This window comes from Ctenopharyngodon idella, chromosome 18 (genome assembly GCF_019924925.1).
Source record: "Ctenopharyngodon idella isolate HZGC_01 chromosome 18, HZGC01, whole genome shotgun sequence".
Classification (NCBI taxonomy): Eukaryota; Metazoa; Chordata; class Actinopteri; order Cypriniformes; family Xenocyprididae; genus Ctenopharyngodon; species Ctenopharyngodon idella.
In genome coordinates this window covers 29,341,118-29,354,139 of record NC_067237.1, presented here as the reverse complement: position 1 = coordinate 29,354,139, position 13,022 = coordinate 29,341,118, and the positions used below count along the sequence as shown (strand labels likewise).

The 13,022-nt window shown below is 35.5% G+C and overlaps 2 protein-coding genes across 3 annotated transcripts in view; one reads left to right on the top strand and one right to left on the bottom strand.

Annotated features, from left to right (window-relative positions):
- mapk8ip2 (mitogen-activated protein kinase 8 interacting protein 2) overlaps window positions 1-803 on the bottom strand; it is a 35,639-nt gene extending 34,836 nt beyond the window's left edge. For both annotated transcript variants that reach the window (XM_051870384.1, XM_051870385.1), the window contains exon 1: window positions 424-803. In XM_051870384.1, coding sequence (XP_051726344.1) covers window positions 424-488 — 65 coding nt within the window. In that variant the 5' untranslated portion in view covers window positions 489-803. The remainder of the gene's footprint in view (window positions 1-423) is intronic.
- A 3,684-nt stretch (window positions 804-4,487) lies between these two features.
- Window positions 4,488-12,895, top strand: chkb (choline kinase beta). The gene is made up of 11 exons (XM_051870390.1): window positions 4,488-5,199; window positions 5,443-5,551; window positions 6,221-6,334; window positions 6,524-6,657; window positions 7,782-7,886; window positions 8,588-8,646; window positions 8,795-8,879; window positions 8,977-9,085; window positions 10,525-10,619; window positions 10,764-10,845; window positions 11,249-12,895. The coding sequence occupies exons 1-11, from the start codon at window positions 4,793-4,795 to the stop codon at window positions 11,303-11,305; spliced, it is 1,356 nt and encodes a 451-aa protein (XP_051726350.1). The 5' UTR covers window positions 4,488-4,792; the 3' UTR covers window positions 11,306-12,895.
- Window positions 12,896-13,022: the final 127 nt, after the last annotated feature.

Sequence of the window (13,022 nt, the reverse complement as noted above, 5' to 3'; positions counted from 1 at the left end):
TAAAATGCAGTTATGAGCATCACAACAGGGCGTGGGCCTTTCCAGTATGCCAACTATCTCAGAGAGGATGCGTCAGGCAATGACATGCCAGGGGGGAAAAAAATCAATTGTCTGTCCTTCGCTCAATTCCATGGACATAAGTGCAGTATTTTACATACACACTGTATCCGTGCAAAAATTACAAAATAAAAATAAATAAATTGAATAAAAAAACACAACATCAACAAGGGCGTTAGTGTTAATCTTCATTAACACGAGGATGCTGAGCATCACTGCTTGCGGATGCTGATCTCTGGATGTGTTTGAGGACATTACAGACATATAAACAGCGCTGATGGTCTCATATGACCAGCTTATATAAATAAAAATGGCAGAATAAGAGGAAACCCCGCGCATACTTGAGAGAAATACTGCGCCTCTTACCTGCATCCCGGAGGAGAGAGGGAGTGGAAGGTGGAGAGAGAAAACATCTCTGCTCTGTCCGCCATCTTCTTAGTGACTCAAAAACAGAGACTGCAGATGCAGATGTCCGCAGCCCATCCACATACACTGGAGAAGAGGATATTAAATATGATCTCGCTTTATTCTCTCTCCTCTTCGGCCACACTGACTGCTGACGCCCGCTGGGAATCAAACCATCAAAACAGTCCAATCGGTGATCCAAAGAAATGAGAGTCAGATATAAAGAGTACACATAGGTGGCGATGTATTGGTGTCGATTATCTTCTGTTTCAGTCACACACCTGCTGATAAACCAGTGCGCTGTTTGGCGTGATCTGCGCGCATCTGATGATGCTGATGCTGATGAGGGAGGGAGGGAGGGAGGCAAAGGCGCGTGCATGGATCTCACAGAAATAGAACGAGCGGATAGAATGCAAATGAACAAGAAACGCGACCTAAGTGGGTGTGGCTTAGAGCTCCAGAAGCTGTCTCTGATTGGTATTATTAACTTTTAAGATAGAGACTAAATTGCAGAAGTTCTATGTGTTTAGAGCAACACTTAAAAACAAACATTTAGTTGGAAATTCAAATAGCCTTTATATAAAAATATTTGTTTGAAAATTTATGAACAGATAGCAAAGAATATTAATTAAAAAATAAATATAAACTTTTTTACTTGTTTATTATTATTGGTTAAAACAAAAGTTTTTACTAGGCTAAATTAGAAAAGTCAATCCAAAACACTATGCAATAAACACAATTCCAAAATAAGTTGATAATTATTTCTTCAAAGTGATGACAAAAGGAGTAATTGTGTGAAATACTGTCAGTAAAGTTTATACATATTCTTGAAGGACAAAAAGGCCCTCATTTTGTGGAACGAACCCGATATCACGTGATATCAGTTACTTTTCTTTGCGTAGGTCGAGATGGACTAAACGTTTACGATTACGATAGTGATTTCTTTGTTATTATTTAATAAAGCTTGCTAGGTGCACATGCATTTTTATGCCAGAAAATAATTATTAAAATGAATAGATTTAAACGTTTAAACGTTTTAGTGTACAAATATCTCCAAAAAACGACGAGAGATTTAAATGTGGTTCAGTGTAGGATTTGTTTTCTGAGCCGCCGAGCGCCATCTAGAGGATGAAGGGTTTGTGTCTCTTTTAAAACAGTTAGTAGCTAGTTGACTTCTGCCTCCGTATCCCGTTTGAGAGCTACGTAAGATTTTGCAGCACGATGTTTCGTGTGGGCATACAGGCTACTGTAGCTTGACAATGTTATGATTTTATGAGCATATAGGCCTATTCTTTAAAGTACTCATTCAGTATCACATTAAGTAGGCATAGGCTAAGCTACTATATATCCTACAATGGTATGATACCATCATTTCAGATCAACAATGTTGTAAATTAAGTTGTAAATTAAATATAATTTTTTTAAAAAACAAACAGAAATTGCAAAGTATGCACAGACTGTACAACTGGGTAAATTATCAAGCACATCAAGTTTCCCTATATCGATAAGCAAATGTCTATGTAAAAAAAATAAATAAAGCATAGATAGATCGTTCACTTGGATCATTAACCCTCGTTTTGCCGCAGAGGAGCTGTTCAGTGATTGGTGCTGAAAGCGTTACTGACAGTAAGACTGGCCACAGCGGTGGAAGTGGGTAATGCAGGGAACATGTTGTGCTAAGGCTCTCTTTCTCTCTTTTTTTTTAGGTCGTGGGGTTTCCTGTATAGATGAAATATTTGCTGACAAAGTGGTTTTTAAGGTCAGTGTAAACGTGTCTCTTTCTCTCTCTCTCTCTCTCTCTCTCTCTGTGTGTGTGTGTGTATGTGAGAAGGACACAGAGAGAGTGATCCATAGTCACAGTACTTGAATTTCAGTTGTAAATAGTGCTGTAAGATTTGATCACAGATGATCATGAAAGACTGCAATTTCATCATTAACTAATAGTATATTTCAGAGGTGTAAAAACTGTGAATAAATAAATATTTTCGTTTATTAAAAATCCAAGTAATGAGAAAGTGTTCATCAATTTGTTATTACATAAAATATCCTGAGAATGATGTAGGAGGTACAATGGAAGGCCATGTGACGTTCCAAAAAATTGTTTTTCCCATAACTGTTGTCAACAATAACAGAGTGTTACCCACACAAACACATACACCAACACATATTAAACTAAAATAATGCTATAAACATTAACTAAACAGCATACAATGTAACATATATGCCATGCAATGTTAAATAAATAAATAAATCTACTTTTAAATAAAATTCAAACAAATATAGCCTAATGGTATTTAATAGAAGTTCTGGGAATGCACTTGCACTTTAAAAAGTATGCAGAGGCTACTGCATTGATTAAAATTAGGTGAAGTCAGCAAAATTAGGACACTTTTTGGTAAACTGTGTATTAAATACAAATAAATCTATTCTACCTACACTATTAATGTTTTAAACAAATGCTCAAGGCCTCTTGTATCTCCATCTATGGTTTTTGAAGGAATATGGGTGGTTTTAAAAATATACAGAGATTCAAAAATTACAAGAACCCATTTTTATTCTACAGCCATTATCAGGTAAATTGGGACATACATTTTCATGTAGTTTGTGCTTGTATAATACAGTTGCTTACAAAGGATATTGTAAAAAAAAAAATGTGTACAATATATATATATATTTTTGAATATAAATTTTTCAAAACGTAAAAGAATAACTTTATTAAAACAGACACACTAGCGGATTGTGTTAATAATGATGATGATGTTTCATGTTCAGCTCTGGGTTCATTTTTTAATAAGTTTTGGAACCAGTCTGTTGTGTTTTTGGTTTCAGAAAATTCTTTAATTCCATTAGCTTTTGCATATTCACAAGATCTTTTTTTTTGTGCACATCTCTGCGAAAGATGCTTTAACATGTTTGCCAGTTCCTTTTCAGATGACTCTGACAAAAATAGTTTTCTCCCAGTGGCATGACTACATCCGCTCACAGCACCTTTCACTCTTTTTTCAAGGGTGGATTTTGGTACACACCATTCCCTGGCCAAAAAACAGTCTAGGTTCCTGGCTTGCCTGGCCTAACCCTGTACTCATTGATGCCCCTTTTCTTTCTTTCTTTACTCCACTGATTATACCTCTATCTTCTGTTTGGCTGACATGTTTTCCAATTGTTTCCTTTCTGCCTATAGCTTTGTGACATTTTCTGTAAAACAAAACAATTTCTCCCATTAAGCAATGTATTATCTTCTGTTTAATAAGATGTCCCACCTTAGCTGAATGCTACTGTCCCATTTTATCTAACACGTTAAGGTAAATTGGGACAGTAACAAAACTTGATATATTTTTAAAATAGAAAGAAGAAACGTACACATCATTGCACAAAATGTAATTATCGCTTGAACCGATGTAATAAAAATGTATATTGTAGACTGAAATACTGTTTGTATTAGAATTTAAACCTTAACAATTTTATTAGACTTAAATTATGTACGGGCACTTAACATGTGCTTTATCTATAAAATATTTTTAAAGAGCATTACACCAAAAAGCGTATTTGTCCCATTTTAGCTGATGTCCCACTTTTGCTGACCCTATTTTCTGAATAATAAGGTAAATCATCATTTTCCTACTTCTAAAAACACTTACAACACTTATGAAATCACATATATGCTATATTAAATGACATTTTAACGTATATCGTTACTTTAGTTAACTAATTAATAGATTTTACTGTAACATTTTACTTTTCAGCATACTAATTGTACTTTGTGTTAACTTAAAGCGATAGTTCACCCCAAAATGAAAGTTTTGTCATCATTTACTCATCGTTACTCATCATTTGGAACAACCTGAGGGTGAGTAAATGATGACAGAACTTTCATTTTTGGGTGAACTATCGCTTTAACTACACTTCCCACTACTCATTGTAGTTGTGTTAGAACCATAGGTTAGAACCGACCATTCAGCGTCTGAGTTTAAAGGGGCGGTACTAGAAATGGGACGCTTGCCGCGGTATCCAAATCTGATTGGTTAAAAAAATGTCACTCTTCTAAAGTCAATCTGCAATGACAAAGCTAGCGGGTACTTCACAAGGAAGTAGTGGAAGTTGTAGTTCGAAAATGTTTAATTAGCAGCCTTTACAATTTGTTAATACGTCTGTGTAGTTAATGTAACATCTAAAGAAAGGTAATGTGGAAAAATAGCTAGTGGTTTTTCAGATATTTTTAATCCAACGGCCGTTTCTCTCGCCGTTAACGCCGTTCTGATATCGCGAGGGATTAGATGTTTCACTGTGCGCTGGTGATTGTGGTGCATGTGCGTTCATTCACGCTCAGTGAATGCGGCTTCTGGTGCGGTTTGGTGTCCTTAGTTACAGCGGATCGGTTCTCTCACTCTCTTTAAGGAGCATTGGATTTCTAGCACGTAAGATCATGAATTCGGGCCAAAAAGTGATGTGCATGAGTGATGGTGCTGGAAATGTAGGCAGATGCGTTAAGGATGACGCGGATTCGGACGGACCTGCTGGCGGAGACTCCCTGATGGTGGCCGAAGAGAGACATCCGAGAGCTGCCAGTCCCCGCGGCGCTAACGGAGATGATGACTCTGAAGCGGAGTCCCACCTGGACGGGCGTAACGTGGAAGTGGACCAGGATACTAGAAGGAAGGCGTTCAGCTGGTGCCGAGACTTTCTGTCCGGGTCATGGAAGTCTATATCAGAACCTGACTTTCAGATCAAAATAGTAAGGTAATAAACGGTTTATAAAAGTTCATATAAATATGTAAGCTTCTAAATAATCATATGTCCTAAGCAAAAGCATTTCATTTTTACTTATGCCTATATTTAGAGTATCTATATGTATTATATACCTTTTAATCCATGAAATCAGCAAAGCAGTCACCCACAATTTTTTTTATTCCTTTTAAATATCGACCTTATGTAAACTTGAATAAGAAAAAAGTACAATACTGCTTTTGTTTATGCCTGCAGTGGAGGACTCAGTAACCTGCTCTACATGTGCAGTTTACCAGATGATGTTCAGCCTGCCGGGGTCGAACCTCGAAGGGTTCTGCTTCGGATCTACGGGGCCATTCTGCAGGTGAGCTGCCCTGATCACATTAAAGGATTAGGTCACTTCAGAATTAAAATTTCCTGATAATTTACTCACCCCCATGTCATCCAAGACGTCTTTCTTTTACTTACGTCGAAAAGAAATTAAGGTTTTTGAGGAAAATGTTCCAGGATTTTTCTCTATATAATGGACTTAAATGGCTACCAACAGTTTGAAGGTCCAAATTGCAGTTTCAATGCAGCTTCAAAGGGCTCTACACGATCCCAGCCGAGGAATAAGGGTCTTATCTAGTGAAACGATGTCATTTTCTTAAAAAAAACAAAAACAAATAAAAATTATATACTTTTTAACCACAAGTGCTTGTCTTGCACAAGCTCTGCGATGCGCCACGTAATGCGCATTACATAATACATGGAGAAAAATCCTGGAATGTTTTTCTCAAAAACCATAATTTCTTTTCGACTGAAGAAAGAAAGACATAAACATCTTGGATGACATTGGGGTAAGTAAATTATTAGGAAATTTTAATTCTGAAGTTAACTAATCCTTTAAGTTGACCAAAAATGCTGTTGCGAAAGCAAGCTGATAGGAATCTATATCTTGGGCAAGATGTTTATTGCCCAATGTTGTCGATTCACCGATGTTATATAACTAATGGATATCTAATCGTTTGTTCATATGCATCTGTCTCTCAAGGGAGTGGATTCTCTTGTTTTGGAAAGTGTGATGTTTGCCATTTTAGCAGAGAGAGAGTTGGGCCCACGTCTCTATGGCATTTTCCCAGAAGGGCGTCTAGAGCAGTACTTGCCTGTGAGTCTTAGACCCAAATCCCAGATCCTATATGCATGTTTTAAAATGAATCTTTAAACACAGCAACACTTGAATAATGCAGTTATGCTACAGAGAGATTTTCAAACCTTAATCATAGATCAAACATTTTACATTCCACATATTTCTGCATTCTAAGAGTGTTAAGTCAGATCTGCTTCTCTTCCACAGAGTAATCGATTGTGTACAGAGCAGTTGGGGATCCCAGAGATCTCGGCTGAAATAGCCAGTAAGATGGCACGATTCCACGGCATGGTGATGCCATTCAACAAGGAACCCAAATGGCTGTTTGGAACCATTGACAAGTAAAAGTCTCACAGTCTTTGAGTTAACTACAGCCCTACGGTTATAGCAACACACACACTATCTTGAACTTATACCACAAATTAAGCTTTAAAGGTGATGTGTATTTTTTTTAAATTCATGCCCAGATTAATATGCAGTTGAATATTCATATATGAAAATTGTGGAAGTATCAAAACATTGGCTAATATTAGGACATACAGTAGCAACACTGGCTGAACCAATGGTCTATCTGTTTGGCTGATTGGGGAAAGCTGTTTTAAATACCATATTTTGTTTACATTTTGACACTGAAATTACACACTTTAATTACTTTGTCTACCTAAAGAATAACAGAAAGTGTCCCAGAAAATGGAATTGAGCGAGTGGAAGAAATTGGTCTTAAAGGGCTCTGTTTAAGTTTTGGTTTCTTTAAAACCTGCCTTCCACAAAGCATAGTCTGCTCTGATTGGTCAGCCACCCACAGTCTGTTGTGATTGGTCTACCACTTAGAGCACGAGTCGGAAATGTAACACCCCTTACCATAACCATTGAGTCCCGAGGCTTTGTGAGGCGTTGTAAATACTACTGTAACTACGCTAACTATGACGTAGGTTTGCCGTACATGTTCGAGCTCGAGTCCGATAATGACAGTCGAGAAGAAGAAGCTGATCGACCCGAATCACCTTCACAAGCAGGACTTATGCAGGACGTTTCACAGTGGTAATTCAGATCTGATATTATAAAGAGAGTTTCCTTGACATAGTGTTAATTTCTTCCTGGCCTTATAACTACCTTTGTTTGAGGGCAATCCAAAGTAGGCGAGCATATGCAAATGTGTTACATGGTGACGTTGCCACGTTATGGAAATAATGGCAGGACTACAGATGAGGCGTTCAAGGCAGGTGTTTTCTGTTGGAGAGATTAACTTCCTTTGCCATGGACTTTGCAACTTTGCAGATTGTTTACATGCACAAACAGCTGTATTACACACTAAAGGAAAGGTACAAATGGAAAAAAAAAAAAAAATGTATGTTTTACAAATTATATTTAAATTAAGCAGATGGTGATTTATTATGTTTGCTGTGTACTGTATGTTTAAATTGGCATCAGTGTTAAATGACTTTGTTTTTGTCCTTCTGAACAGGTACATGGAGCAAGTTAAAACAATAAAATTTGTGCGTGAAGCTCACATTAAGAAATTTAACAAGCTGATGAAGTATGATCTTCCTGCAGAACTAGAGAGTCTGAGGTGAGAAAGATCACATGTAAATAAAAAAAAATAGCAGAGGTTGAATGAAAAGCATTTCGTGATATTAAACTTCCAGATAACAGAAAACAGCCAAGGTCTTTGAAAGCATGAAAGTGTTTACCATTCCAAAAGTTTGAATTTCTTCTTATTATCAATGCTGAAAACAGCCATGCTGCTTAATATTTTTGTGGAAACCTTTATATATTTTTAGTGAATAGAGAGTTCAAAAGAACAGCATTTATTTGAAATGGAAATCTTTTGTATAATTATAAATATCTTTACTGTCACTTTTAATCAGTTAAATGCATCCCTGCTTAACAAAAGTATTAATTTCTTTCAAAAAAAAAAAGACTGACCCCAAACATTTGAACAGCATTGTTGTATGCTAACACCCTTAGCCCAGTTCCAGGCATCACTGATTAGGCACACTTACAGGAAGCTGCATTCTTTGCATACTCAGCTTGCTTTGTCAATCACACACACACACACACACACACATACACACACAAGGTTGTGTAATATTTCTCTGAATGAAATGCTTACCTACTGCTCTCTCTCTCTCTGTGTGTGTGTGTTTCTGCCCATTGCTGCACTTTTTGTTCAATGGGCTTTTAAACAATCAAACAATCATTTTAAAAGCAGGTTTATAAGAGCAATGCGAAAAGAAGCACTTAATCATGTGCCGTCTCTCTCTCTGTCAGGTCACTGCTGGCAGCTACTCCCTCTCCCGTTGTGTTCTGCCATAATGATGTACAAGAAGGTAAAAGATCACACTTTGGCATTCATACACGCATACTGGTGTCCTGTCTAATCTGGCAATCTGATACGGGTCTATCAGTCATTGTTATGTTGTACCATTATGTAACATATCTGACCTTTCACCTGTAAAATCATACTTTGTTGTTCAGGAAATATCCTCATGTTGGATGGGCGAGAGAATTCATCTGACAAATTAATGCTTATTGATTTTGAATACAGCAGCTATAACTACAGGTAAATCTACCATATATAGCATACATGTGCTTACTATTTTATAGCTTATGATAAAGCAGCTCTAAAGAACTCTGATTTTGGTCTGCTCTGAGTGCAGAGGCTTTGATTTTGGGAATCATTTCTGTGAATGGATATATGACTACACATATGACCAGTGGCCCTTCTACAAGGCAAAGGTGGAGAATTACCCTGACCGACAACAGCAGGTGAGTCACAACCTGCCCACCCACACATCACAGCCTATCATTATTTGTCTTAATATTACAAAACATTAGAGGAGTAAAGGTCATCTTGTAGACTGATAAGCTGTCAACTGGAAAATCAAATTACTATTTCATTTTATTTAGATGTTGCATACAATCATTCCAAAGCAGCTTTACGAATAATAAAATTGTTAAAAGTAAAATTGAGAACGTTATAAAATGATTAATAGTTACAGCAGTATTTCCAAAAAAAAATCATGCTTTGTATGATTAGATAAAAAAAAAAGATGATGAAGAAACATGGAAAATCTTTCATGTTAATTATTATATTCACTTAATTGTGGAAAAAAAAAAAAAAACCTTTACAAGTTGTGAATTTAATGTTATCCTATAAAGGAATAATTTATGGGGACATAAAAGTGTGAATAAATTATATGCCAGATTTATAGTTTTTTGTTTGTTTGTTTTTCTCCCACTTTTTTTGCATATACAGTATGGCATCATCACAAATTATACAATTGACATTAGTTTGTTGCTTGATATTTGTCCAGTTTTGTCAATTAGTTGTAACTTAAGAAATCATTTGTGTTGGACATAATGTGGATATGATTTTGTGACTGTCATCTAGTGGAAAGTTTTGGAACTGACATGACATAAAAAGTGTGTCAAAGGTTATCACAATAACTTTTACATGCAGAGGTCAGCAGCCTGACTCACAGAGTGTTAATATTTAACAGCATAATATTTAATTGCCCAAGATTTTAATCCTGATGCAAAGTCATGTGGAATTAGTTATTAGAAATTGTGTCATGGGGCAGGGGGCAATGTCAATTCTTTTTAAAGTGTTAGTTCACCCAAAAATGACATTTCTGTCATTAATTACTCACCCTCATGTCGTTCCAAACCAGTAAGACCTTTGTTCATCTTTGGAACACAAATTAAGATATTTTTTGATGGAATCCTAGTGGGGGTTTTTTATCCCCCATAGAAAGCAACGTAATTGCCACATTCAAGGTCCAGAAAAGTAGTAAAGACATTGTTAAAATAGTCAACATGACTACAGTGGTTCATGGTTCAATGGTCCTTAATGTTATGAAGCAACGAGAATACTATGACAATACAATGAAGCTACAACAGCGTTATGAAGCTACGACAATACATAGTCATGTTGACTTTTAACGGTCTTTACTACTTTTCTGGACTTTGAATGTGGTAATTACATTGCTTTCTATGGGGGATAAAAAAATAAATAAAACCTCAGATTTCATCAAAAATATCTTAATTTGTGTTCTGAAGATGAACGAAGGTCTTATGGGTGTGGAACGACATGAATGTGAGTAATTAATGACATAATTTTCATTTTTGGGTGAACTTAACCCTTTAAATGTCTGTAATAAATTTAACAAAATAGATATTCTTTGTTTTTGTTTTGTTTTTTTCAGTTACATTTTATCAGACACTATCTGTCTGAAAGAGGGGGAATTGGACCTGCAGACCAAGCCAGGATAGAAGAGGACATGATCACTGAGGCAAACCGGTATGAAACGTATTTACTATCAAACTTCTATTGACATAACCTGGGAAGAAGATCACTGTGTACCGTTTGATGAATTTTCACCTCCACCTAGTAACCTTTCTATCTGTTCGTCTTCCAATCTCTCAAAATCACTGACACAAACAGGTTTGCCCTTGCGTCTCATTTCCTCTGGGGTTTGTGGTCCATTATTCAAGCCAAGATCTCCAAAATCGAGTTTGGATACATGGTAAAATATTTAAATTGTATCACAACACAGATTATAAACCTTATAAACATTTTTCTAATCATTGTATGATTTTTTTTAGGACTGTCAATGTATTTAAATTGTAATGGAATTACTTGATACTCTAATTAATCACATGAATTGCATATCAGTGGTGACCAGTACAGCACCTAAAAAATATTCACTTATACATTCATTTAAAGATTATAGTTCTTGTACCATAAATGGATGAGGAATCCTATTCTGAGAGGTCAATCAAACAGCATCATAGTCATGTATACAGTAAACATAGCTGTGTGTACAGAACAAATCCCCTCTGTTCGTCACTGATCTGAAGCCATGTGAAACAACGGGCCATGTCACCTCATTTTTGTCTCTATCTTTTTTTTCTGTGTTTTTCCCTAAGGACTATGCACAGCACAGGTTTGACACATACTTCAAACAGAAGAAGCTCTTTTCCTAAATTCCACTCACAGAGCATGCTTCAGGATATCATTTTGCATCACCTATTGTTTTTTAAACCATTCAAGAAAGGGCACAGTACAAAAAAACTGTTAAAGAACGGTTCATCCTGGGGAACATTATTATTATTATTAAATCATGAAAAAGTCCAAAGATATCATGCCTTACATTCATTTTGTAGGGCTTTATAGTTGTTTTTGTCCCTTGCAAAAATTAGAAGTGACAAATGATCTGCAACTTGAAAAAAAAAAAAAATGGTTTGATTGAAACCTAGATTTAATTCATTTAATGTTGGTGCCGCTTCATTATACAAGGCATATAATGTAGCTGTGTTTTTTTTTTTAATATTTAATGTTTACATTTTATCTAACATATGTGGTCAACATTATCTATTAATTCTATTAAGAATCAATCCATCCATCATCAGTACAATATAATCCACTGGGTCCAAATGATGTCTGCATTTTTGTGTCCTAGTTTCATATACTATTTGTTTGTCCTGTCATCTTAAAAAACAGTGTAGTAGCTTGTTTATTTTTCCTCCCCCAAAATTTAAAAGATTTACGAAATCATGTTGCATCCTTATATTTACATACTGTGAAATACATTGCACATCTTTTTTTAAAAACTCAGAAGTCCATAATAATTAATTTTAGAATGGCACATAAACTGTTTCTTTGTCATAATTTTGAATGGCTATATTTCATATAACAATTTCAGCTAAAAAAAAAAATAATAATAATAATTGGAAATAATTGTTTTGAGCTATGCTTTTGTGTTTTACTTTTAATTATCTTTTTTATTGTTAAATCTCTGCTTTGCCATATTTATATGTAGCAATAACTATATACCCATCTTGTATGCATTTGTACAGTATATAGGTTTGAATACAGTTTGAACTGCACATTAAGGAATTGCACTTAAAAAAACAAAAATCAAAACAAGTGTGTAAGTACTAAACTGACAAATGCCTTTGTCCCATTTCTAAACACAAAGTTCTTGTAACTGCTGATGTGTTTGTCTGTTTTAATTGTTTTATGATTATTTATATTTTTTACTTGTCCAAAGCAAGTATACTTTGTTTAGGTCAACCAAATGGTAAAGTTATCTCTGTTTGCTTGAGTCTTCAGTTGAAAAGTGGCAGCAGAAGAACAATATAAATGCGGGATAGTATCATTATACTGTGAATTGGAGGGATCATCATCTTAAGAATCACTTTGGGAGTGTTTGAATGGACAAACTGATGCTCTTGCATTTGTCCTTGTCCATAAACGAATGTATATGTTTCATTTTCATAATGATGATTTTCTTTCCCATATGTAGTAGCAAGTTTAGGGGCAAAAGAAATATTGAGGGGACCATGAGGGTATTGGGCTAGGCCACATTCACATGCTCATATCATTGTTGATATTGAATCTTTGATTCGTTATATTGAGTTAAGAAGCAATAGCACTGTTAGAACCCATGTCAATTTCTATAATTGCTAAGGCTAATCCAAGTTATACTGTAGTCTTGTCTCTCTGTTTCTGTTTGTTCCTTTGCACTTCAGGTATCCATTAATTTTGTTCATTAAAAAAAAAAATCATACAGACATTGGTGTGATTCAATGGTGTAATGTCGTATTCAAAACTGGTAGCGGTATCTTAAAAGATCTGAACTGTTAACATAAGGGTTAAGAACACAATTTCAAGTACTGGTGACCTATAAATTGAGACGTT